The sequence below is a fragment of the Pteropus alecto genome, unplaced genomic scaffold (genome assembly GCF_000325575.1).
Source record: "Pteropus alecto unplaced genomic scaffold, ASM32557v1 scaffold50, whole genome shotgun sequence".
Taxonomy (NCBI): Eukaryota; Metazoa; Chordata; class Mammalia; order Chiroptera; family Pteropodidae; genus Pteropus; species Pteropus alecto.
The window spans coordinates 5,760,632-5,787,764 of record NW_006431918.1 but is presented as its reverse complement, the minus strand read 5'-3'; the positions used below and the strand labels follow the sequence as shown (position 1 = coordinate 5,787,764).

The 27,133-nt window shown below is 38.8% G+C and overlaps 1 protein-coding gene across 1 annotated transcript in view; it reads left to right on the top strand.

The window, feature by feature from the left end:
* Nucleotides 1-27,133, top strand: part of TMEM131L (transmembrane 131 like) — a 147,362-nt gene that overhangs the window by 86,811 nt on the left and 33,418 nt on the right. The window contains exons 8-21 of the mRNA XM_015600682.2: nt 10,359-10,436; nt 10,634-10,787; nt 12,069-12,127; nt 12,453-12,561; nt 14,222-14,315; nt 14,821-14,974; nt 15,534-15,704; nt 17,000-17,069; nt 18,138-18,255; nt 19,619-19,760; nt 21,087-21,196; nt 22,198-22,270; nt 24,786-24,913; nt 26,864-27,006. Of these exons, the coding sequence (XP_015456168.1) occupies nt 10,359-10,436; nt 10,634-10,787; nt 12,069-12,127; nt 12,453-12,561; nt 14,222-14,315; nt 14,821-14,974; nt 15,534-15,704; nt 17,000-17,069; nt 18,138-18,255; nt 19,619-19,760; nt 21,087-21,196; nt 22,198-22,270; nt 24,786-24,913; nt 26,864-27,006 (1,603 nt within the window). The remainder of the gene's footprint in view (nt 1-10,358; nt 10,437-10,633; nt 10,788-12,068; nt 12,128-12,452; nt 12,562-14,221; nt 14,316-14,820; nt 14,975-15,533; nt 15,705-16,999; nt 17,070-18,137; nt 18,256-19,618; nt 19,761-21,086; nt 21,197-22,197; nt 22,271-24,785; nt 24,914-26,863; nt 27,007-27,133) is intronic.

Below are 27,133 nucleotides of genomic sequence, written 5' to 3'. Positions count from 1 at the left end.
GGGAAAGAGAATCCTTTCCCTATAACATGCTCGGTTTTGTACTCCAGACCCATTGGGCTCACCTGTTTTTAAGTCTCTTGCTCTCCCTTCTCTGACACGGAGAACCTCAGACTTCCAGCAGCTGTGCTCCCATCTTCCTGAGCCTCTTCCTCCTGTCAGGAGGACCAAACCCCCTGTTTCTTTGTTGGTCCCCCTTAGATGGCTGGGGCACACTGATGAGCTTGCCCCTAGAAAGCTCTGAGATGGATTATAATAGAAAGCTCTGAGATGGATTATAATAGAAAGCTCTGAGATGGATTATAATAGAAAGCTCTGAGATGGATTATAATAGAAAGCTCTGAGATGGATTATAATAGAAAGCTCTGAGATGGATTATAATAGAAAGCTCTGAGATGGATTATAATAGAAAGCTCTGAGATGGATTATAATAGAAAGCTCTGAGATGGATTATAATAGAAAGCTCTGAGATGGATTATAATAGAAAGCTCTGAGATGGATTATAATAGAAAGCTCTGAGATGGATTATAATAGAAAGCTCTGAGATGGATTATAATAGAAAGCTCTGAGATGGATTATAATAGAAAGCTCTGAGATGGATTATAATAGAAAGCTCTGAGATGGATTATAATAGAAAGCTCTGAGATGGATTATAATAGAAAGCTCTGAGATGGATTATAATAGAAAGCTCTGAGATGGATTATAATAGAAAGCTCTGAGATGGATTATAATAGAAAGCTCTGAGATGGATTATAATAGAAAGCTCTGAGATGGATTATAATAGAAAGCTCTGAGATGGATTATAATAGAAAGCTCTGAGATGGATTATAATAGAAAGCTCTGAGATGGATTATAATAGAAAGCTCTGAGATGGATTATAATAGAAAGCTCTGAGATGGATTATAATAGAAAGCTCTGAGATGGATTATAATAGAAAGCTCTGAGATGGATTATAATAGAAAGCTCTGAGATGGATTATAATAGAAAGCTCTGAGATGGATTATAATAGAAAGCTCTGAGATGGATTATAATAGAAAGCTCTGAGATGGATTATAATAGAAAGCTCTGAGATGGATTATAATAGAAAGCTCTGAGATGGATTATAATAATTCGTTAATAATCTTCTCCAAAGCCACACTCTACCTAAGGTTGAAAGTTCACGTTCTCGTCTGGTTCCCATTCCAGATTCTTTTCAAGTATGATATACAGTACAGCTTATCAGAGCTTTTGCAGTGGGATCAAATCACAGAGTCAAGATACTCCAAGAAAAAATGCCACCTGTGTGAGGATGCCCCATCTTAGACATGCACAGTGTAGCAAATAAGAAGGAGAATTCTAAAACCAGACCACCTGGGTAAAAATCGATTCTGAATGACCTTGGCCAAATTACCTAACTTCCTTGTTTCTTCGTTTATCTGTAAAATAGGTGATAAAGCACTACCTCATAGGATTGCTGTAACTATTGAATAAATTAATAGATGTAAAGTGTTTTGAACTATTACCTGGCACATAAGTAAAATATATTCCTCGCTTTAAAAAAGTTTTCAATGTAAACCTTTTCCTATTACAAAGCTCTTAGAGAATTTTAAAATTCAGTCCTTCGGCAAGACATGAAAGTTCCACGTGATAGTCCCATGTCAAATTATTTTGTCCTGTGAGTTAACATTCAAAGAATTTGAAGTCCTCCACAACTCCTTATGTATGTATGTATGTATGTATGTATGTCTGTCTGTCTGTCTGTCTGTCTGTCTGTCTATCTTTGCCAGAGAGGTTCTCCATGCTTGTGTGCAGCTGTGGAAACTTCAGCAGCTGTAGCCTGGGCTCGCTCTCACTAGAATGTGCATTGACTTCCCCAGGGTTTCAGAAGTTATCGTAGTTTAATACCAAGTCTCTCTTGAGCCTCACTTGGGTCTAGAATCTTAATAAGACACACAAAAAGATCAAATCATCAACCTTGCATCCACTGAATTTGGAAAACATGCCCCCATGCCAGCCCTCAAGGCACTATTTCTAAGCAAAATTGTTCCCAGCATTTCCTATAGGGTGGAGGACAGAGAGAGAGCATCACCTTCGTCTCAGCTTCAGTTCATGCCATTCGGTCTAAGATCTTGGCATTTGAACTCGCTGGGGAGAGACTGCCTGTTAGGACGCTAATTTGGGATGTTTGCAGTTGGGGAGGAGCCACCTGTCCATGGCACCTCCTCTCTCAGGAAGGAGCACTTGAGAAGCTGTGGTCTTCCTCGAGTTAGAACTTTGTGGTGGCAGCAGCCCAGTCTCTGGGTGTGCCTTTCTTTGCCTTTTGGTTGGACCCCTTGTCTCTGGCACCCCATGCTGAGTGGTGTCGACCTCTGTTCAGGGATGGAGCGTCTGCCGTGGCTGTGAGCAGAGACATGGAGATCTGTGCACACTGTTTTCCATCGCCTCTTACCGTGGACTTACTGAGGCTTCTGGAACTTACTACTTAGGGAAGGCTTTTCCGTTTTTGCCCCACTTATTTCAAGTGGAACATTGTTCTCAGCAGATTCCTGAAGGGGAGCTGCTGTTGACACTCTGGAAGCTTAGGGCCTAGTGGGGATAGAGCTTGGCTGTGAGCGGCTCCCGGTCTCCTCCAGGTCGTGAGTGTGCCCCTTCCTCTCTGCAGTCTCGGGTTATGCCTCCAGGATGTGCTTGTCAGCCCCTGTCCCCCTCTTCCTTTCAGGGAGGCTCAGTTGAGTTTCTTTCTGTTGAATCAGCTCCTTTTGTTGGTCTCTCTGTTTCTCTGACACTTGTAAGCTGCTACTGATTGCTGGAATTGGTACATTCTTTTTCTTTTTTCTTTACTTTGTGGCCAAGACATGCCCTGATCTCCCTGGCCCTCCCCTCACAGCCTGCCCAGATCCGATCTAACCCTTGGTCCAGCTGTCTCAGCATTTGAAGATGCAGGGCAGGTCCTCAATTGCTTTTACTATGGGTTCTGTACATAGCTTTAGAAGTGTGTTTCTCCATAGTTGCTAGAACTGAATCCTGGTTTTTCTTGGGGGAGCAATTACAGTCTGCTGAGACCTTCCCTGTCTTCTTATTAGGTTTTTTTTTTTTTAAGCTCCCAAAAGCACAAAGATTTATCTTCCTCATTTTAGTTCAATCCCAGGCTGTCTCTGTCTCTTTTTATGTCTGTTGCACGGGGCCTTCCAGGTCACCTGTCCTATTCATCGCTGTCTAGTTGTTTCGTAAGGTGTCAACTTCCTTCCAAAGGGCAGCCCTTTCTTCCTCCCCATCTTCGATCTGCTTTCCTCTTTCGGTTTTTGTTCTCTTGGCCTGGTAGGAAGACTAAAGCGTGTTTCTCTAACCTTCCAGCACCTCTTTGATTTCCGGAGTGAGCCTTTTGGTTCCAAGGACAGACTTTAGTGGTTGTCTTCTTTTCTGCACACAATAACTTTGTCAGATTGCTTCTGTGACTCCACCCAACATGACAGCACGCCTCCTTAATAAGAATACCCTTATTGCTTTTTTATTTATAAAATCTGTCACCCTTCTGTGGCTCTGTCACTTTGGATCTTGAAAATCTAAAGCAGTGATTAGCATTTAGATGGTTCATAAATCTGGAGTCAGTGAGTTGGGGGGCAGCTTGTGAGACTGGACCAACGTCATGTATTTAAGCTGCACCCTTTCACAGTTCTGACGCTTGGCCATGAAGACAACGTATGAAAAGGAACAGGCTTTGGAGTAGCCTGTCTATACTGCTGGGCAAGAGTTGGACCCAGTAGTTTCTTCAACACCTGAATATGAAAGCAGCAGATAGGATTCTGGGAGCTCTATGTCGAGGCAAGCCCTGACTGGAATTTCTTTTTCTTTTTCTTTTTTTCCTTTTTCCTTTTCTTGTGGTGAAATATACATAAGACAAAATTTACCGTTTTAACCATTTTTAAGTGTGTGATTTAGTGGCATTAAGTTTATTCACACTGTTGTGCGACCATCAACAGCATCCATCTCTAGGACTCTGTACTCATTAAACAGTTACTCCCCATTCCCACCCCCTCTCATGCCCTGGTAACTTTTTCTTTTTTCTGTCTATAAATTTGACTATTCTAGGTGTCTCATGTAAGTGGAATCCCATAACACTTGTCCTTTTGTGACTGGCTTATTTCACTTAGCATACTGTCTTTAAGGTTCATCCACGTCAGAATTGTTTTCCCTTTTAAGACTAATAGTTCATTATACGTATGTGGCATGTTTTGTTTATTCATTCATCCAGCGATGGATTTTGGTTTGTTTTCACCTTTTGACTATTGTGTGTCATGCAGCTATGAACGTGGGGATGTAAGTAATTCTGTTTAATTTTTTGAGGACCCACTGTACTGCTTTATACGGCAGCACCCTTTCTTTTCATAGCTTAACCTTGCCTGGCCATGCCTACTTAGGTAAGAACTGTGCCTTCGTTGTTCAAGGTCAAGCCACAGCTGCCTGCATCTTAATGCCTGAACTTTTGCCGAGCCCGGGCCCAGGTTCAGGGTCTGAGCCAGGCCTTTAGGACCCACTTGCCATTTGCTGAAGGCCCAGCAGCGTCCAATTGTATAAAAATAGCCGCTTGCCTTTGTACGCTGTATGACCTGCCAAGGTGAAAATCCCACGTGGCTCTCCTGAAACTGCCAGCCCAGGTTTTAGTAATTAAAAGCGAAGCCACCCAAGTGTAAACGCCAGGGTGCTGCACAGCACAGGCCACTGCCACACGGTCCAAGCAAAAGTCTCAATATCTAAGTGTTACCTTTGTTCTCTAAATTGCTTTTTGTTTACCTTTCAGGGTTTCTGGCACATTTCAGGGGGCGGGGGTGGGAGGCGGTGTGCAGCAAATAACACTTCTCTCTTTTCTTGGGTTCTGAACCAATGGCGAAATAAGACAAAAAGAATTCGAAGTGTTTTAAGGAAAGAAAAATCTCTTCTCTTAGAAACCAAAGGAGCGAGGAAGAGAAAGTTCCTCTCCAACAACTTTGACGTGGGAACAGCCCTTCCCAGAAGCATTTGAATTATTTGTTGTGGACTTTTACTCATTTAATGCATTAATTGTGAAAATAACACAGCTCTCTTTTGAGGGCCTACCCTGTGCTCCTGTGATTGGCATGTGTATCTCATTTAATGTTGTAACATGGCCGTGAGCTCATCAACTCAGTTTTGTAGAAGAGGAAGCTGAATCATGGGAAGGACAGAGAATGTCCCCAGAGTTTGGCGGCTGGGGTGGTTTCATCTTCGATTTATGTTGGCTGCAGTCGTCTGGCCACATTGCCTTTTCTCAAAAGACGTGGATCAGGAAAAATGAATACATATGCTTTAACCCTTTTAACCCTTAAAACAAAACAGAATAGAAGTTGTTCCAGCCAGTTCCTAGGTTTTTACAAGTATTTGAGTGAGTGGGTCTGGCAACATAGGTAAATTCTGTTTCAGCTGTTTAACTATCCGAGGACTAGGAGGGCAGTAGAGGCAGCGGTGAGGGTTGACACACAACTGCTGTTTCACATCGGGGTAAAGCAGCCCAGCTGTGCTTCCTAATAACTCGGCTGACTCTGTCTGTTGTGCAGGAAACACTAAATTTAGGAGTTTGGTTATAGAGCGTGAGCGCTGTGTGGAAGGGACCCAAGAAAGTGCTCATTTTACACAAAATCATTTGCTGTATAGAATGTATTGTACCTAGCACTGTGTGTGGGCCACTGGCTGGAATGGTCACATGGCTTATGTGAAATCTGTGTTCCCATTCATGTATGTGCTGGCAAAAGATACTTACCTTTATAGGGACCTCTAAACTTAGCATTCGAAAATGTCTGAGAAATAGACACTCTAAGATGAGGATTTATCTAAGTAATCCTTATGTATTTTACAAGTTATAATCTTTAAATGACAGGGTTTCATGCATGGTTATTACTGGGAATGTCATAAGTTGTTCATTCTGTCTAGATTAATATAGGTTCTCGTATACTTTTTTAGGAGATGGTTTACTCTTGTTAATAAAAGTCATGTAAAATGTTTATCATTTTCTTTACTGTTTAATTGCATATAGTCCCGCCCCCAAATCACACTCTGCTCAGTATACAAAGACTAATTTCTTAGCAAATAAGAAAGGTGATCTTTTTTCTCTCTTAGATCCAGTTACCTAGATTCATACCCCTTCACCACAAAACCATGGCAATACAAGCCAAACAAAAGGAGTTTTTTCATTATGAGTTTCTTGACCTTTGCGTAAATTCTTGGTATGATTTTCTAATACGTGTTTCCATGTTGAAGAATTTTTAGGCTTTTGAGTACCTAGGAAAAGTAGACTCGGTCTATTCCAATTTACTTGGAAAAAATACTGACTTGTGTTAAAAAACCTGCTGTTGTTTTCCATTATTCTGCTAACGAACCTTAGCACCCTTTGCGAAGTCATTGAGCCCTTTGTAACCACATTTCCCACATCTTATAAAAGGGGGATAATGCCGTAGGCTTAATGTGAAAACTACTAAGGAATTATTTTTTCTTTTCTCTATGAAATTTCCGAGCTACTTCGTTCAAGTAATGTGGGGGATTTCACAAGTAGAGAAATCGGTTTTTGTTTATTTTTCTTTCACAGTCTGTCCAGGCACACCGCTGGATGAGGGGACTTCCTCTTGTCATCACAAACGAGCTTGGTTGGGGTCCTTTCAGGGGAAATTTGTACTCCCAGCGTGTATGTGTGTGTGTCCCAAGTGGCTCATGTTTTGGTTATAGTTTTCTTTTTTAAAGTCGATGGCAATAGTTTTATTCTTTTGGAAAAGAAAGACATGAACGTTTAAATTTCCCTTTGAGAAAAATTAGTATGCTTCAAAGACAGTTTGGAGGTGCTGGAACGCCCCCTTGTGGGATTCTGAAATATGTTCTATGGCCAGTGAAACAATATAGTGGTTTATTTTTGTTTTATTTCCAGCAAATAGAAAAATCTTACTTCAAATGGTAGGTTATAAATTCATCCATCCAGAAATTTATCAAACAAAACATTGAGCTTTTATATCACATCAAATTACTGTCCAAATCGGATTTTTAAGCATGTTCAAAATCATAATTTTGAATTTTTAACATTATTTCAACATTTGAAGACATGTTTTAGGGAAGAGAACTGCTTTGCCAGGTTAAGACCTATAGTTAAATTGTTGTAAATTATTAAACAAAAACAACTTAATTACAAATGTGTAATGTCGAAAGTGTTGATATGAGTTTTTCTTTAAACTCATTTTGAAAGTATCAGATCAGAATCACACACCAAATATCAGATTTTGATGTATTCTTTTATAGCCATTGTTCATTATTTTTAGTTTCTTGCCCTTTTCAAGCAAGTACGTGGCTGCGTGTCTACTTTTTCTTCCTTCACCAGCTGTATGTTGAGTGCTGGTTACGTGGTAGGCATTGTGGTCAATGCATCAGACAAGGTGCTCACAGTCTGCTGGGGAAGACAGACCTTAAAAAATATCATTACATTTTAATGAGGAGTGTTAAGGAAGGTCAAGTAAAAGGTGCTGTGGTATCAGCGAACACCCGTTTAAGCTGGGCCATGATGGACGAATCAGGTTTAAGTAGGTGGGAGAGAGGGTGAGTCCGGGATGTGGGTTCAAAGGAAATAACAGCAAATTTAGAGGCTTAAGGCAAAACGGAGCAGAAAGTAGACCAATGAGGTTGGAGTATAAACACTGAGGTATGGACTAGGCAGGTGCCTGAATTTTGTAGCTACAGTAAAGGATTTGGGAGTTTGGCCAAGCAGGAAGTCTTTGAAGGGTTTTAAGGAGATAGTTGCTTGACCCGATTTGCGTATTTGTAAACTCATTCTTGATGCAGTGTAGAGGAAGTGCAGAGGGCAGAGGTGGACACAGGGACGACCCTAGCAGGAAGTTGGTGCAATAGCTTACCTGCCTCTGCCTCTTCCATCCTTCCTCTAGGGCAAGGGTCCATAAACTTTTTCTATAAAGACTGGAGAATAGCATTTTTTGGCTTTGCAGACCATAGACCCTCTGTTGCAAGTACTCAACTAGGCCATCGTTAGCACAAAAGCAGCCATGGACAATACACAAGGAATGAGTATGGCTGTGTTCTAATAAAACTTTATTTACAAACACAGTTACTAGGCTGGATTTGGCCCATGGGCATAGTTTGTTGAGCTCTGATCTATAGGTTATTAGGAATGAAGAGAAGTGAATGGATCCAGGGGCTACTGAACAGGTACAAGCAGTACAGGTTTTAATTATGATGTGTCTCGGTATGGGCCTCTTTGGGTTTATCTCTTTGGGGACTCTACAGTTTCGGGGCTTGTATGCCTAATTCCTTCACCAGGTTGGAGAAGTTTTCTGTCATTATTTCTTCAAATAGGTTTTCAGTCCCTTGCTCTCTCTCTTCTCCTGCTGGTACCTTTGATGTGAACGTTGGTACGCTTAACGTCCCAGATGCCTCTTAACCTGTCCTCCTTTCTTTTGGATTCTTTTTTTCTTGTTGCTCTTCTGATTGGATGTTTTCTTTTACTTTGTCTTCTAAATTGCCGATTCGATCTTCTGCTTCATCTAATGTGTTGATTCTAATCTAATCTATTGTATTCTTCATTGCTGGCTGGTTCTTTTATTGTTTCCTATCTCTTCATTGAAGTCCTCACTGAGATCATCAAGCATCCTTATAACCAGTGTTTTGAACTCTGCATCTGGTAGATTGCCTGTCTCCATTTTGTTTAGTTCTTTTTCTAGAGCTTTGTCTCTTCTTTCCTTTGAGATATGTTTTTTTGTCTCTCCATTTTGGCTGCCACACTGTTTGTTTTTTTGTATTAGGTAGGGCTGTTATGTCTCCCAGTCTCAGTGGAGTGGCCTTATGTAGTAGGTGTCCCATGGGGCCCAGTGGCACAGCCTCCCTGGTCACCTGTGCCAGGTGCTCCAGGTGTGTCCCTTGTATGGGTTGTGTGTGCCCTCCTGTTGTAGTTGAGCCTTGGTTGCTGTTTGCACATCAGTGAAAAGGATTGACCCTTGGGCTGGCTGATTGGTCTTGAGGACTGGCCAGTGGAGGAGCAGGAACTGACCCTGTGGAGCAAGATTTGCTTTAGCAGCGCTCTGCCACCTGCCTTGTCTGCCTTTTGGGTGTGTTGTCCTTGGAAGTGTCCCGGGTGGTGCTCTGGCATGTTCTGACACCGGCCACCTGGGGTGCTGGCTCCAGAGCCTCCTGGGAGGGGCCCTACCACAGGCCACATTCAGCAGCAGCCCCTTGTGCCCTGCCTTCGGCCACCAGGCATGCGCCACCAAGCAGTCTGCTGATGGCTGCCACCCACGCTGGGCTTGGAGGTGCCTGAAGAGGCCAAGTCGTGAACTGAGGCCAGCTTTTACTAAATTTTAAAATGTAATCTACTTTATTCTTTCTTCCCCTGTATTTTAATTGCCTAGATGACAATCGAAGTAGTTAAAAATTGGTTTGTATATAATGTACTTAGGTAATTCTTATAAATCTAACAGCTTAAGCATAATTGGGGTGATTCTATTCAGTAGTAAATCTTATTGGAGTAAACAGATGCTGACCCACAGTTGTCAGCCAGGGATTTGGGGACTGCCTTCTTACCTTACAGAGCGTTCCTCGCGTCCCAGCTGTGGATGCCAGGCCGAGTGCCTTTTTGGGACAACTGTGCCACACACATTAAACTCAGCAAGAGGAACTCTCACAGCCAGGCCCTTCACATTCACATGCTGCTCTCCCTCACTTCTCTGTGCAGCCACCACCCTCCCACCCACATGGCCGTATCCCTGCATGGGACTGGCATTTCCTTGACTGTCCATAGCACCGCACGTGGCTATTAAGATCTTTAAACTTGACAGAATTCTTAATTCCTTTTATAAACTTTGTCTCTTCTGTCCATAGCTCTTTCACCTAGTAAAAATGGTAGCCAGTTGAATTTTGGACCTGTCTTATGGTTTCATCATCGCTTCTGAGGTCATTCTGGGTATGGAAGGCAGACATAAGAACAGTTAATGGGCTATTATTGGGCGAACCTACTTTAAAATAAAAGTAGACTCCTGGGTTGAAACGAAATGTTCAAAAAGTGTAAGAGATGCCAAACTACAGTGCTCCTGTACATATTTAGAACATATTTATCTGCTTGTTGTCATAGTCGGAATTTTCATGTTGCACAAAGAAAGGCTGTGATTTTCACTAGAATGTAAGCTCGGTTTCAGAACTGATTTTCCTGCTGTAATTATTGTCATATTTCCAGTAAATAGAATACGACTCAGAATTTAGCAGATACTCAAATATTTGTTGAATGCGTAAATGCAGTTTCTGAATACATGATAGATTGTCTGCTGTTAATACTAGATTAAGCCTTTTGCCTTCTTTTAAATTCTTTTCCTTTTTTTTTCTTCTTTTAGGCAGAAACCACTAATACTAGCCTCTTGCAGGTACAACTGGAATGCAGTTTACATAATAAAGTGTGTCAGCGATTAAAGGTAAAATAGAAAATTCAGTATTTTCTTCTTGCCTTCTTTCTTGCCTTTTTGCTTAGAAATCAAAAATAAAACAGCACTTTTATTCTCAGAAATATACATGCCCTTGCCTTAAGTGCTTTTCCCCCTAAAATTTGAAGTCACGAAGTTCAGATGATTTTTTTGAGTTTTTCCTTTTTTCTCCATTCTTCCAATCTCAGAGTTGTTATCTGGAATCTGATGATGTTTTACGGCTACAAATGAGCATAATTGTAACAATGGAAAACTCCTCAAAAGAATTTGAAGAAAACACACAAAATTTGTTAGATCATCTTTCTATTATATATGTAGCTACAGATAAATCTGAGACCTCGGGTAAGGTGGAATCTTTAAATCTCATATTTTGATTAAGCTGCATCATCATTCTGTCACATGTACTTACAGACTGTATCATTGCAATCTAAGGCAACAAAGACCCTTCGCTTTCATTATTAAGAGCTCGTAATAATAACTGGTTCTCAGTCTGCAGCTGCTAGTAAATTTTTGGAGTAAATTAAATGGCAGTTGCAAACTTTTCTGAGTTTCCTTGGGAATAATGTTTCTTGATATTCTTGGGAGAGTAAATTAAATGGGCACAACAATCTAATATAAATATTCACAAAGTATTTGGAGTCTTGTGTCTCTTCTTCCAGTTTTACTGATTTTCAGAAGCTCCATTCACCAAGTCATTCTGTTTTGTACTTTTTTAATAGCTGATTTGATACTAGTTGTTACTAGATGTCTGACAAGTTAGAGTAGTATAAACTTTAGTGTTTGTTCTATGAATTTTATCTTTGCAAACGTGTGTCCTACTTAAGCGGAAATAACCTAGTTTATCAGTTTAAGTTCATCAGTCTAAGTTCATGAGAACTTTTGTAGGAGACACATACTATATGATCCATGATATTTACAATGTAGGATTAATATTATCCATTGGCTGTCAAGACTGTTCTAGTATGTGAGTGTGTATGTATGTGAGTATGTATTACACACACACACATACACACATACATATTCAGAGAAAGAAACAGCATCAAAATACAGTTTTATCTTGGCTGTTTTAATTGTTGGTCAAACATCATTTACTTTCTAATCCTCAGAATTGATTATAATAATGATGATTCAACAGAGAGCTTTCCTGTCCTTAAGTTCATAGTTTTTGGTGATTCTTAGAATGGTCAGGTGGGTGTCAGTGTAGAGAGGGCTACTGGCTCGTGATAAGCATTAAAAAGGCTATGTTTTGAGATCCCAGAGTTTTATTTTTCCTAAGTATGGCTGTCTAAATAAGGAAATGGGCTGTCTAATCAACAGGAGAACATAGCTTTATTTGAAGCTGTCCAGTTGGTTGGTTTTGTCCAGAGGAGCAGGAAGTCATCTGACCCTAAACTCAGAATTTCCCCACTGGTAATTTTCATCATATAGAAAGCCTGTGTATTGGTAGGTTAATATTTTTGTAAGGATCCTTTTTCTTGTGACTTAAAAGAATACCAGCAGAAAATAGTTCCCAGTTTCAATTGCAGTGTTGAAAAATGAGATACAGTTCTTAGAGTAATATGTACTGTGTGAGAGTGAGATGGCTTTTTGTTTTAATCTCATTGCTCTGATTCTTTCGGACAGATGATTCGGCAGTAAATATGTATATATTACATTCAGGAAACAGCCTTATATGGATACAGGTAATTGTTAAACGCTTACGTAAACTAAATGTTGAACTTACAGGTGTGTAGTTAATTGCAGAACATGAGGATTTTTCCAGAACAGATAGAGAAACACTTGTCTCTGTTCTCTTTTGCTTTAATTTAAACCCAATTTCCCTTGCTTGAACCCATGTTAAGATAGATGACAGTTGTCAGCACTTACTTCACACCGTTAGAGACACATCTGCTGAGCAGTTTCTATATGATGCCAGTTTGAATTGCTTAGTTATTTTAACAGTCGATTCAAACTGGATAAATATTTCCTAGCTGAGAGCGGTAATGTGGATTTTTTTTGTTGTTCTAGGATGTACATCATTTCTCACAGAGAGATGCTCTGTCTCTGCAGTTTGAACCAGTACTCCTACCTACTTCTACGACAAACTTTACAAAAATTGCCTCTTTTACTTGCAAAGGTACAAATTTTCAAAATATTGGAGGTTATCTTTGTGTTTTTGTTACCAGTGGCAATTCTTTCTGTGAAATGACTTACAACTACAAATTAGGCACGTTTCGAAGAAAGTGAATTGATTTGCTTTCAATACCACAGTCCTAATAGTTCTAAGAAATGGCATGATGGAACAAATGATTGTGGATGCCACTTTTAGTCTGCCACACATGTAGGATTTTGAGTTTAAAGGGTAACTCAACTGGCAGTTTGAAAGATTAGAATATAAATGTGGTTGATGGAGGTACTGCTTTCACAGATAGATTGTACCATCTCAGTTTTATTCCTTGTGTAGAATGAGATGCAGAAGGTCTAATGAGTATAAACGCAGTCTTATCTGTAGGTTCTTACTTATAGTTAAGGAGATTTCTGTAAAGAAATGTAAGTGGATTTTAAACATATGAAAACATGCCTCATGTCACTTATATTGAAAGAAATGTTAATTTAAAGCAAAAAGTGAGACATCATTTATTACTTAGATCGATGAAAATAAAAAAGATTGTTAATATTCTGTGTTGGTAATGATTAGGGGGAAAACCCACTTATTTTTGACAAGAATATTAATTGATACAGGCTTTTTTGAAGAGAAAATGGGCAATCTCTATGAAAATTTAAAATGCACATATATGCTCTCCAGTCCTTAATTCTACTTCTAAGAATTTATCTACAGATATACTCACATATGTATCCAAAACTTTACCTACAAAAATGTGCATTGATTGTGACAACAGATTAGCGTAGACATCCATCGATAGGTAGCTGATTTAAATCGTAGTTCACCCATGGGGACCATATACTCTGCAGCTATTAAAAACTGTACGTGGACATGTAATGCAAGCAGTATGTATACATTTGGGTTTTTTAAAGGGTAGCCGTGTACTTGTATATGTGTAGAACAGCTGGAAGGATGCCCAAGAATCTGTTAACAGTTGTTTCTTCTAAGATAATTGGGAAGTCAGGGGTGAAAGGTAGACTTTATTTTCACATTTTTTGTTAGCATTTGAATTTTTTTTTTTTGAATTGCGCACGTGTGTGTGTATAGCTTTAGAAAAAGAGCTGGGTATTAGAGTTAAGAATGCAATACCAATAATTTAGTAACCTAGCTCCAGGAAAGCTTGATGTTTCGATTAAGCAGCAGTGATTTGACATGCATTCCCACCTTTACTGCGAAGCTCCCTCTTGTCACTGAGGTGCGTTCCTTTCTCGCTCGTGCCCCCACATGCTCCTCTTCACCCCACTCAGCTGAGCTTTATCTTTAACTTTTGTCATCTCTGGCAGACCCAAGGACTTCTTGTTTATGGTGAATACAGATCTCTGTTAAAAAAAAAAAGGCCACAAAGTGTTGATTCGTTTTTTTTTCCCCCCAGAAAGAAATGAGATGTCGGTTTATAAAAGGGGGTGGGGTGGCAGACATCATGTTTTAGATAACTGGCAGCAAGCCAGTAAAGAAGAAGGATAGTATTTGAGAAAGGATTTTGCCATTTATATCTGACGCATGATTTTAATGGAGACAGAAAAAGTGAAGTGATTAAAAAGTTATAAATTAACACATGTATCTTGCGTTTGTTTACGAGTAATGAAAGAAAAGATACTTACACTTCACATTTATTTCTTTTACCTCAAAACAGCTACATCGTGTGACAGTGGAGTGAAGGAAGAGATGAAGAAAACAAAAAACGCTCCAGCACTAAACGCCTGCCTCTCCTCTCCTGTGGTTCCAGGGTAGGTAAATTCTACTTTCTCTGAAATCATATGGGATTTTTTTTTTTTTTTTTTCCATTTAGAAATGATTTAAAATATAACTAAGACTCGTGTGATTCTGGACTTCCCTTCCATGCAGTGGCACTGCTAACAAGCAGAGGAAGGGTTGTTTGCATAGTGGGAAAGAGGAAGCTGAATGATTCCCATCACTAAACAGGTTCTGGGCCCAGCAGCAAGGTGTGGGAGAAGAAATTAGTCCCCTGTGTTTCTCAGTCCCGTTTGGGTCCTGGTTTTGCCCCGGCGGCCTCTGTGAGCTGTCCTGGTCCTGGCTCTGTTGCTTTTCCCTTTGGCCTTCAGGTGCTCCACTTGTGGGCAGGGAGGTTAGAGAAAGTAGTCTGTAAGGTCCTTCCTAGCATGCAGTTCTCACGTTTATGATGCTACCCTTTCTGTAGGTCGAGGCTTATTCGAGTGCAGACGGTTGTCTCATTCTGGGGGCTGATAGCATGCATGTGTGCTGTGTTCGCAGGTATTTTAGAATGGAGTCTTCTGCAACCCAGTTTCACATAGAGACCCACGAGAACACATCGGGAGTTTGGTCGATGTGGTACCTCAACCATTTTGACCGTACTATTGTACTAAATGATGTGTTTATTTCCAAGGAGACCAAGCACCTTTTGAAAGTACGTATAGTATTTTTATCTAAGTTTTAGCCTATTTTAAGCTTTGTTTAAGGTCAAGTACTATGAAATTAATATTTACAAAAGTTAATATTTACTTCTAATTTTAAAGCAAGTATTTTTCTTTTAACATTTTCAAAATTACTTTTAGGATCTCTCTCTTCTTTTTAAACTATTGTTCAGGATGCTCAAAGGGACCAGGATATATTTTTCACGGATATTTGCTCTTATTGTTTTTCAAAAATTTTATAATATATAACATACGAAAAAGATTGTATATTTAGTAAAATTAAGCCTCATTCATGATAAAATAATAGCTTTTTTGCAAAATATCCACCTACGAAAATTTCAAGATTACTTTTGTTGAATTTACAAACGATTGCATGTTAAATATTATTTGAAACCTATCATTTATATGAAAATACTTCAGTTTTTGACCGGGAAATGATCGAGCAAAATTATATTTCTTAAAGTATAGAACAACTTTAATATCATACTTTATAATGATTTTAATTATAACTAGTGTTAGGAAAGTAATTTCTCTTGCTTCTTTTCTTTTTAGATTCTGAATTTCACTGGCCCTTTATTTCTACCTCCAGGCTGTTGGAATATATTTTCTTTGAAACTTGCTGTTAAAGACATTGCCATAAATCTATTCACCAATGTATTTTTGACTACAAACATAGGTGCCATTTTTGCAATACCTCTACAGATTTACTCTACTCTGACCAAGGTATCATTTACAACACTATATAAGTATTATAATTTTTGTTATAATTACTGTTTCTTTTTATTAACTTACAGTGCTGGAGTTTTCTGGACTAAGTTAAGTTCATGTTAAGGTTCTCTAAGAAACCGAAGGATATTAGCAGGCCAGTCTTCGATGGCGAATTGTTTAAATGTAGAAATCTTTATTTGAAAAGAGTTACTATTTTTCATAAAGTGATTGGAGGTTCTTGAATGAAATAAGTCATCACAAGTAGATCGATCTCATTTTCATTTATTTCTAAAATTTGTAGAGCAAGGAATGTATGTTTGCTGTAGAAAACACATTTGAGCTTTTATTACATACTTGCAATTACTACAAATAAATGAGATGGTTAAATGCTTTATTTAGACTTCTGGTAAGTGGTGCTCAGGTGCTTGTAATCTTTGCATTTCTTTAGTGAGCCAAATCTAAAGCCTGAAAGGGTTCACAGTTAAGAAATGCCTTCTAAAATCTGGATAAATTGTATTTAATTTAGATCTTAAACATGTCTCATTTTTTCTTAATGTTTATTTCTTTTTGTTTAGTTACTGTTATTGCTTCTTTTTGATCTAAGCTATTCGGTATAATGCTGGATTCTGATTTTTCACTATGAGACCTTCATGCAACCATCTTTATGATTTTTCTCACTTATTATTAGCATTGGTGTTTCATAGATAGAAATGCTTCATGTTTAGCTAAGCATTTAAGCTTAAAGATAGGACTTCTGAAAACTAAGCAAAATGTAAGGTTAATTTCATTCATCCATATTTTGAGCAGGGGAGGTTTCTTAGAAATTTTCTTTTTTTGATCAGGAGATGCTTAGAAGGGGAGTGACTGGGAGGGAGCAGGCAGGTTTCAGGTATGTGTGGAAGTAGCAAGTCTGTGTTTTCCCCACCCATAGGGCATGGGACATTCATTTGAATGTTCTGATCAGCTCTTAAGAAATACTATAGATTGGCATACAGTTTCTCAGAGGATTTGAGTACAGCGTTTTTTAAAAACCTACTAAGAATGTCCTGACATTAATTTCACCTTTAATTCAGAAGACAGTTTGGTGGCTTTTGGACCCAAGGGTTGTCACTGTGGGCACTTTGAGAGACAGTTCAGAGCTCTCATTCAAGGATAAAAGAAGCCAAGAAATCAGTTTCTAGTTATTTGGCTTTTGGTTAAAGGGAAGTTCACTAAGGTAGAGGCCAATGTCTGCTTTGCATTTGAGTGCATTGGGATTTTTATGTTTAGTGCTGTGTTGTAAGTTATTCATATATTACTTTTCAATCTAGGAAGGGAGTCTGGGTTTTGAAGTGATAGCACATTGTGGCATGCATTATTTCATGGGAAAATCAAAAGCAGGTAAGTATTTTGCCCTCAGGCTTTTTGTAGAACTCTAGTTGGGGGTTGGATGGGATGCAGTGAGGAAAATTAGCATTTGTGGATGGGATAATTAGTCCTGTAAATGGAATTGCATCATATTCTATTCTTAAAGAGCATGATCCTTAACAGAATGGCATGCGGTTGTTAAGAAGCCTCTAAAACATCCAAGGTCTTTTTGTAAATAATGCCCTCCTAAGTAGCTCATACTTAAGAGTTTTTTTCAAACACATTATTTGATCATCATAGCAACTTTGTCACCAGGAAAAATTGGAAGATTGTAGTTTTTTTTTAAAAAAAGGATTGACTAGGAGTTTTTAGAAATAATTTGGAATTGCATTTGAAGATGAGTTATCGGAGTATAAACATCTTATGGAGGTGCTTGTTGTTGGGTGAGCCTGAATGAAAGCCAGAGTGTTGACCTAGAAGTTGTTTCTAGTTTTGTTCCTGCTGTTTGATTTATTAAAATATTTCATCTAAGGAGAGTATTACAGTACACAGGTTTCTTTGGAGAAGATTCCCACTTTTTCACCAATATGCTCCTTAGCACAGACAAGACAGAACAGATAAGTAGAGAGGGCGAGGTTAACAAGAGACCAGACCAGTTTATAAACATAAAAACACATTTTCTCTAGACTGAGTCCCTGGACTCTGCCCTCTTTTGAGGATTTGTCCATTAGCGTTCTATGTAGTAACCAGAAAGACTTCGTTTACATGCACACAGTTTAGTCTTTTAGTTTTAAAGCTGTTAAAAATGTTCCAACTGTAATTTAACTTGTTTCAGGCTGTATTCATGAGCCATGTGTCTTTTCTGTTATTACCTTTACATAATTCGATTTAGTTTTGTTTTATACATGTTCGTTTGATTTGATATATCATTTGCCATGAATTAGAGAGACTTTTATTTAGTAGAGCGATCAGAAGAGAGAGCGGGTGTCGATTCACTCCACAATCCTGTCACTGAGAAGTTTAGCAGTCAGCTTTGGCAATATTTACTAATTGCATTGCGCTTTCTGTAAATATAAATATTAAATCTGATCTGACTTTTAGAAAATCCTCATTGGGAAGGGAGCCTCTCTCTGGATCGGTTTACTTGGGATGCGGATTTCGAACTTGCAAATAAATTGTATGAAAGATGGAAGAAATTTAAAAACGGTGACGTCTGCAAGTAGGTCTTCACCTTTCTTCGTTTCTTTTATTCAGCGTTGAGGAAGCACCGTTACATAGTGAAAGTGCTTTGGTGAAATGGCAATACTGAATTTTCTCTCCAGTCTTTTAGTTTGACAAATTTCAAGCGTCAGAAAAGTTGAAAGAATCATAAGGCGAATACTGAACCAGTTGTTCACATCTCACCACATTGGCTTCTTTTCTCTCCCTACATCTGCATTCGTGCGCACACTCACATTTTCTTTTTGCTGAGTCATTTGAATGTAAGCTGTAGGTATTATGATAGTTCAACCCTCAGTACTTTATTAGGAAATATTTTATTTCCTAAGGAGAAATTCTCCTACATATAACTATACTACCATTACGTACCAGACAGACTTAGCATTGATCCAATTTTATTATCTAATATACAATTTGTATTCAGATGTCCCTAGTCGACCCAAAAATATCCATGATAGCTGTCTTTTTCCTTTTTAAAAAATCTAGGATCCATTCAACAATTATGCATTGTATTTGGTTGTCCTGTTTTCTTAATTTTCTTTAGACCAGTGTCCCCACCTTTCACTTTTCATAATGCTGGCGTTTTAGAGTCCTAGCCAGTTGTATTATAAAATGGTCATCACTCTGGATTTTTTTTTTTTAATTGCATCCTCACGTTTACGTTCATGTGAAACATTTTGGGGAAGAGTGCTGATTACTTGGTTTTGTTTCCTTATCATTGCATCACCTCAGGATGGGCATAAATATCAATTTGTCCCATTATCGGCATTGCTAAGTTGAATCATTTGACTCTCTTCATTGTACGTGTGCCAGATCTCTCTCCATTGTAGATACAAGTTGTTCTTTACTAATTTGTAAGCAATATGTGCTATGATGACTTGAGCCCATATAAATTTCCTATTCCCTGGGAATGTTTCACCCCACGATTTTAGCATCTATTGATAATCTTTTCCTGGATCAGTTGTTTGAGATTGATGGCTGCAAAATGGTGATGTTTCTAATTATTCTACTTTTTATATTCCTTTTTAGCATCACTGTAGACCCTTTGTCTTTACCACCATTACCATCATTATTATTTTTGATGCTAAATTGTCCCAAATTTGGCTGATGGGAGGCCCTTCAGCTAGCTTGGGTGGGTCCCTTTGATCTGTTCTAATCATTCTTTGAGCACTTCTTTACTTTCAAGTACAATAGGATGGTCCAGGATCACCTTGTACTTTCTCTTCCCCAGACCCAAAATAAACCATTTTTTCCCCCAGACCCTTTGTTCCTTCTAGTGAGAGTGATATAATTGGTAATTTCCTCTTTTGCGTGTGTCAGCATTGTTTTTTTATAATCATTTCTTTTCTTTGCAAATTACCCAGGAGGAGTGTTCTAGGAATGACTCGGTTTGCCCACCTGAAGAAATCCAGGGAGTCGGAGCCCTTCGTTTCCTTCCTGCCTCGTTTGCCTGCAGAGCCTGGCCTGGTGTTGAACTTCAGCGCCACCGCCCTCAGGAACGGCGTGGTGAGGGCCCTGTGTCTTTTAACCTCTTTGTCATTAACACCCTGGCTCTTGGGTTTTTAAGATACCGGCGTCTTTCTCCCTTGAGGATATTGTTTCAGAACCCAAACTAATTTAAATTCATTTTAAGCGACACACATGTGCTTGCCATCCAGTGCTTAGTAGGGAGGTGTCTGAAGAACAACCGAATAAGGAATAACTCTAAATAGACTCAGGGCAAATATCGAGTACATTTTATGAATTTCCTGTACAATTCCAATTCTTATCAGCTAAGAAAGTAATCAACTGCGAACAATAGAAAATCTTGACTAACGCTGGCTTAAGTAGGAGTTTGTTTCATAACAAGAAACTCAAAGGAGAGACATTCAGGGCTGGCGAAGTGGCTCTGTGATGCCATCAGGGATCCAGGCCCTTGCCGTGTGTTCTCTCTTCATCCTCCGTGTGTGCTGCTCTCATTGAGCTGGAGGGGCAGGAAGAAGGGCACAGGGGAAGAAGCGACATCAGACTTCCATTCGTGTCTCACAGGTCTCATTGATACAGAACTCTATTGCATATGATCCCAGTAATAATCATACTTTGTTCATTGATAAAGAACTCTATTCCATATGATCTGAGTAATAATCATACTTTGTCAGGCACTCATGGAGTTTCTTAGGGACGACGTTCTAAGACTGTTTCTTGTATATAATTTTTTATTTTGAAATAATTTCAACTCAGAGAAAAGTTTCAAGAATAGCACCAAGAACTCCCAATTGCCCTTCCAAAGATTCATCAATTTTTAACGATTGCTACACTTGCTTCATCACTCCCTCTTTCTCTACACATGTATTTTCATGAGTTATTTGAGGGTGTCAGCCATGCCCCCTTACCTCTGATGACTTCAGTATAAATTCCCTAAGAAAAGGAACATCTTCTATACCAGAGTATACGTATCAAAACTATAAAATGCGACATTAATCATCATAATGTTATCTGCTCTGTCGTCTATTCAGACTTTTCCCAGTTATCCCACTGACATACTTTACAGCAATTTTTTTCCTGGTTCAGGATCCAGCTCAGGACCTGGCATTGCACAGTCGGGTCTTTCTCATCTCTGTTAATCTTCCTCAGCCTCTCTTTGTCTTTCAAAGCCTAGACCTTTCTGAGACGTGCAGGCCATTTAATTTCTAGCGTGTCTCTCAATTTGATTTGTGTGTTGGCTCCTCGTGATTAGATTCAGGTTACGCGGGGGTTTTTTGTTTCTTTGTTTGTTTGTTTGGTTTGCAGGAGGATCTCAGAAGAGATGCTGTGTCTTCCGCAGGGTTTTGATTTTCCTTTCCCCTTGTCTAGGTGAAGTACTTCGTGGTGAAGAACCCTTCCTCTTTGCCAGTCTCCTTGCAGCTCCTGCCTCTCTCCTTGTATCCCAAACCCGAAGCTGCAGTGCGCCTGCTCAACAAATGGTAAAGCACCCGTCAGTGAAGTCTCTCTGATGGGTGGTTTGGGACGTGCTGTTAAGGCTCGCAGATACTTTAAGTCCTTCCTGTTCTGTATCCGGAACCTGTGTGTGGATGCACACACACAGTGTTAACCCATGCACCTGGGCACCCAGCTCTTGATGCGTGTAATGCTGGGAACTACCAGTTCCATTTGTTCCGTGGAATTTTCAGTATCACTATGTCAAGTTGCCAGCAGAGTGTTTTTTTCCTTGATCAGGGAACCTTTACAATCATGACTTTTTCACAAATACTCCTAAAATTTAGAATCTAAATCATGATGACCTCTAGACGACACAAGAAAGGAGTTGAGTGTTTTGGTATATTTTAACCTAGTGTTAAAGAGGTTAAGATGATGATAGTTAGTTCATGTCTGTTATATCTTAACTCGTTTTCAGACAATACAGTTTCGCTTAGAATGTTCCCACCTTTTCGCTTAGTGGGATCTACCCTTATTGTAGGGTTTTTCAACTTCAACGACATTGACATTTTGGTCCAGATGAGTCTGTTCTGTGCTTCAAAGGCTGTTTAGCAGCATCAGTGTCTTCTGCCCAATAGATGCCAGTCAGACCTCCGCAGCTGCGACAGCCAAAAATGTTGCCAGACATCTCCATATGTCCACTGGACGTTTAGCTGGGAGATGAAATTACCCTTGATTGAGAGTCACTTCCTATCAGGTTTCATAGCTATGAACAATTTGGAGAAAAAAAAAATTGCTTCATATTTAGCTCTTTTCACCATATGTTTCTTTGTATTCTCTGCTGCCAGAGTCATTCATTCAACAGTATTTACCAAGCACTTACGATATGCCACCTACAATGTGGGGGCTGGGACAGTAGTGACGGGAGGGGATGAATTGCTTGTGTGTCAAACGCATGTATTCACATATATGAACATATACATGTGCATACACATGATTATTTATTGACTGTCTGAATGCAATTTTAAACTTTTTTTTTTCTTTACAGGTTTGGCATTGATATGCAGATGATTAATTTCACAACTGGTGAATTCCAGCTCACCCGAGCTTGCCCTTACCAGGTAGGATGTTGTCTTTACACAGAAAAAAAGAATGCTTCCAAACCAGACACCGCACATGGGCCTCACCGATTTATGTTTCAAGTGTCTTTATGTAATATATGTGGTTCTCTTATTTTTATGTTCTAGGCATTAAGTATACATAGCAGATTTTTCCAATTAACTAATGCAGCAAGCATCCATGATTTATGTTAGCCTGTAAATCATTTTAATTTGATGATTTAGATTCATGTGAGTAAAAGAAATAACAATTGAATCAGGGCTATGTAGAAAACTATAAAATTTGAAACCCTAGAATTTATAATTCTCTTAAGATTCCATGGCCCCATCAAATTCTTTTTAGGGCACGATAAGGTAAAAGTAAATACATTTTTTAAAGAAAACTTCTCTTACTAAACTAACTTCATGTTTTAGCAAGTCACCCAATTTCTATGATAGTCACCTCATCTGTAAAAAAAAAGGATTTCTCTGAAATTCTCAAGCCTCTGGGCACTCATGAGGTTTTGCATAAATACTTTGGAGTAGGAGTAAACATGTCATGTGGTGGGGGTGTCTGACTGGGGACTTGGCAGCCTTGTTTCTCAGTTTTCACTCGGTAGTTCTGTAGCTCTTTGTGTGTAGCTGAGTGTTTTCCTCATAGGAATTCTGCATGTAGATTCTTTCAAAAGTGGAGCATCTGTTTTAAAAAATACACACATAGACATGTAAACATACTTATGTATATAACTGTCTTTCTAATACAGACACATATTTAAATGCCGTGGGCATTTTCTTTTTCCTCCTCACTTAGCCCTCCAAAAAGATTTACTGTCAGCTCTAGATTACCTTGAATAACAGAGAGAGAGACCACAGATAACCTCCAACTAAGAGTTAAGACAAAACTAATCAAAGCGAGTTTTTAAGTGGATTTTTAACATAGACACTTTTTTTACAGTAGGAAGCACATCACCAGCAGACGTTTCTTTCTGTTTGTAAGTGGTCCGGGCAGCCTGGTCTTGTTTTGGTTAGCGAGACCGTTCTGCTTTGTCCCTCTCAATCTCCTCTCGACCCAACACCCGAGGCTGTTCAAGATAAATTAGTCCAAAATACTAAGAGATAGTTTGCCCCAGTGCCATTGCATCATACATAATTTGAAATTCCAACAATAATGCCAATTCCTGTTACATAGAAATAGGCTATTCAGGTTTGAACAAATATTGTAACTCATTGGGAAAAAAAATTTTTTTTCATCTAAGATTGAAGATTTTCCCCAAGAATTTAAACATCTTCTCTGATAAAGGAAGTTATTACCGTTGTGAATTTATCACATTGACAAAAGAATAGTCAGCATCCATGCCTTTGAGTCACGTAAAAATGTAACTTAAGCTTCTTATTAGAACTCTTTGTCATGTAAAGAAAGGGACCTGTATTTTAATTTCGTTGGTTCGCTTTTGGAAATGTAGCTTCTTTAGTGAAGAGCATGTGGAATTGGACATGCAAGATTCTGAATCCAAGCTCTTCCATGTTCCAGCTCTGCGATCCTGGGCAAATTATTTAACCTCTCTAAGCCGCCTCTTTCTCATTCACGATAATGTTCAAAGATTTAGTAAGGTTTATAGAATGCTCATCATTTTATATACCTTGCATTTCAATGCCTAGTATATAAGAACCATTTAATAAATGATGCTGCTGTTGTCGTTATTATTGTTTTAATACTAAAATTGAGCAGCTTTTTATTCAATATTCATTTGTATAAAGCAAGGTTTCTCTATGACGTTTACAATTCTAATGAAAATGAATTAGCTACCATCATTATTGCTTCTTTCAGATAGCATGAGAGATGAGAGCAATAACTGAAGGGTAAAACAAATTTAAAAACTAAGAACAGAAAAAAAATATTGTGCAGATAATGTGATTATAGCTCTAAGGAATTAATAAATCGTTTTTAGTGAGAAGAAGCTAGAAAAAAACAATGAAAAGAAGGAAAAGGATAACGAAATCTTGAGTATTAAGTTTAGACCACAAGATTTATTCAGAAGAAGTTAGAAATCTTGGAAAGAATAAAGGAAGATGTGAGTAAATAAAGCTCTTTCTCCTGAGTGGAGAGACTAAATATAATAAAGATGGTTTCTGTATACACATATTAGAGCATTTAGTGTTGCTGAGCAGTGGGTGGGTGGTTTCATCAGATTCGTGTAGTATTCAAATAGAGGCTGTTTGGTCTGTTTTCTAAGTGATGTTTTACATGCAAAGCATCTTTGCCTAGACGGCTTCATCCCCAACTCATCCAAGCCCAGAAAACAAATCATCTTTCCAGCATCCATGCGTGTTGTCCTGCAACCTCTGTCTCTTCTCAGCTGTAGCTTGGGAGATGTTTATTGGTTTGAACTCTCAAGATAAATAAGTTTAATAGGTTGACTGGGGTGGTCAGATCTGGACATAAAAAGAAAAGCAATCATGTTTATACTCTAAAATGCACATAATGAAGACAGAAACTTGCTTTACAGGAGTCGTTGAATTGTGCTTGTTAAATTTGCAGGGCGTGCATTCTGAGGAATCCAGGTTTGGCAGTCTCCACTTACATTTGCAACCCTTGGAAATGAAAAGGGTCGGTGTCATTTTCACACCAGCTGACTACGGAAAAGTTACCTCACTCATCCTAATCCGGTAGGTGTGGCCTTGCCCTGGAGTCTGTTTTTTTGTTTGTTTGTTTTTCTTTTCGTTGACTCCTTTGTCTGAATTTTTTCTCTCAAAAACACAGGATCTCTAAAGAGTTGACATTTATGTCTCAAGTCAGGCTTTCAGTGATGAGGCTGTGCCGCCTGGTAGGAAGAGGCAGTGGCTGAGGAGAGAGGCTACCTGAGGTCCCAACACTTACCTGCCCCCCCGTGCCTCAGTTTCCTCCCCTGCACAATAAGGAGTGTGTGTCTGTCTCTCCAAGAGCAGCAGTACATTTCACTGACATCTCATCTGCTACTGTCACAGAGGGCAGAACACACACTCGAATATATATGTACATATGAATACATACACACAAATGCACGCACACAAGCACACGTGCACGCATTGACTTCTCTGTCTTAGCCCAGAAAAATAATTGAAGCACTGCTGTATACATTTCCATTCTGAAATGTTTGGATGTACACGATTCTCCTGTCTGTCTGTCTTGTTCTGGAATTCTGTCATCGCCCCAAAGGACAATGGAAAAAGTTCTTAATTGAGCCCATTGGCTTTTTGTATTTTATTTTCTTTTAAATGAGAATTATTGCCAACTGACTTAATTAAGCAGCCTAATATTTTTCGTTCTTAATTTTTTTCATCATTAGGTAGTATTTATCGAGAGCTTCTTTCAAAAATTTACAGTAAACACAGATCTATGTTGAAGCTCTGCATTGGTGAGAATCTAACACAAATTTAATTTTTAATAAATGATCCTTTAGTTTTTTAAGCTTTTCTACTGTCAGATCAGTTGACAGTGACTTATTCTGGACTTTCTTTATTATATCATATCAATTTGTTCTGCAAGTGAATGCTACTAAAAGGAAAATGTATTAAAAGTTCTAAAAAGAGTTTGTTCTAGTAAGCATTTTAACTAAGACTCCTAATGCTCTGTTGACGATGTGTTTTTATTTTAAATCTATTCTCTCTTGAAGAACTAAGATTGTAGGCGATGTAGATGTAAACTTTACTTCATCCCAGGTTAAAATGTCCCAGACTCAAAAAGAAAGTCTAAATTTTAAGAGTAGTTAATTTATTTTTGGTGGTTTCTGTCTTGATAGACAATATTATTCTGTAAACGGTCTGAATCATCTAACATCACTTAAAGGCTTTTAAATGGTTAAGTGAACGGTTTTTAATCATTCAGATAAAGATGTGAAGATATCTGTGTATTTGCATAAATAGAAATGAGTTCTTTCTCTGCTTCTGTAGTATTTACATTAATGAGTGGCTTTCAGTCCAGTCTGCGTCATTAAACATCATTTCCACTTAACTTTTTTGTCTCAGGAATTGTGATTTCAGTTAATGAAAAGGCAAAAGCTAGTCTGAATTACTGTTTGACTAGTAAGAACTTGAGTAGATATGTGTTATTTATGGGATATTTTAAATCTTTGTTTCAGAAGAAACAAGAGGATTTTACTGCTAGAATTATTCCTAAGGCAGAATTTCTTACAGTCACAATTTCTGTGAAAACCCCTTAGTTCACTGTGTAAACAGTTTTTTATCAATTTGTCTATATTTGTTAGTGTTTCTCTGTGGCCCCCCATTTATTTCTTCGGTACTTTTTCTCAGAGGTTGGATCACCGCCCGGGGGTCTGGTTATTAGAAACATGTGAGTTTACATTCTGGGGCTGAGATTGAAGAGCGATCATGACCATTCACTCCTACTGGCCATTGACAGCTTGCCTTGACTCTTCTGAGCTGGGTAGCTTCCACTTTCCATGGACGCACCTTTATTCCAAGAAGTGGCAGGAGATGCCACACTACTTACATAGATTTCATTTTTTATCCCCAAAACTTTAAAACTGTTTTCGCTAACTAGTAATATTTAGGTTCAAGTGCACCTTATTTCGTGACTCTATGACGATGCCTTTTTATTTGCCTCTCCTTTCACTACAGGAATAACTTGACTGTCGTCGACATGATTGGTGTGGAAGGGTTTGGGGCCAGAGAGTTACTGAAAGTGGGCGGAAGACTTCCTGGAGCGGGAGGTTCGCTGCGATTTAAGGTGCCCGAGTCCACGCTGATGGACTGCCGCCGACGTGAGTTTGTGTTCGTGGCACTCTGACAGGGCAGGCTTGGCGCTAAAGCCAAGAGCAAAAGCGTTCTGTAAGAAGATGCTTTTGAACTGTGTTGCTAGTCGCTGTGATGGATTTTCACAGAAGCACA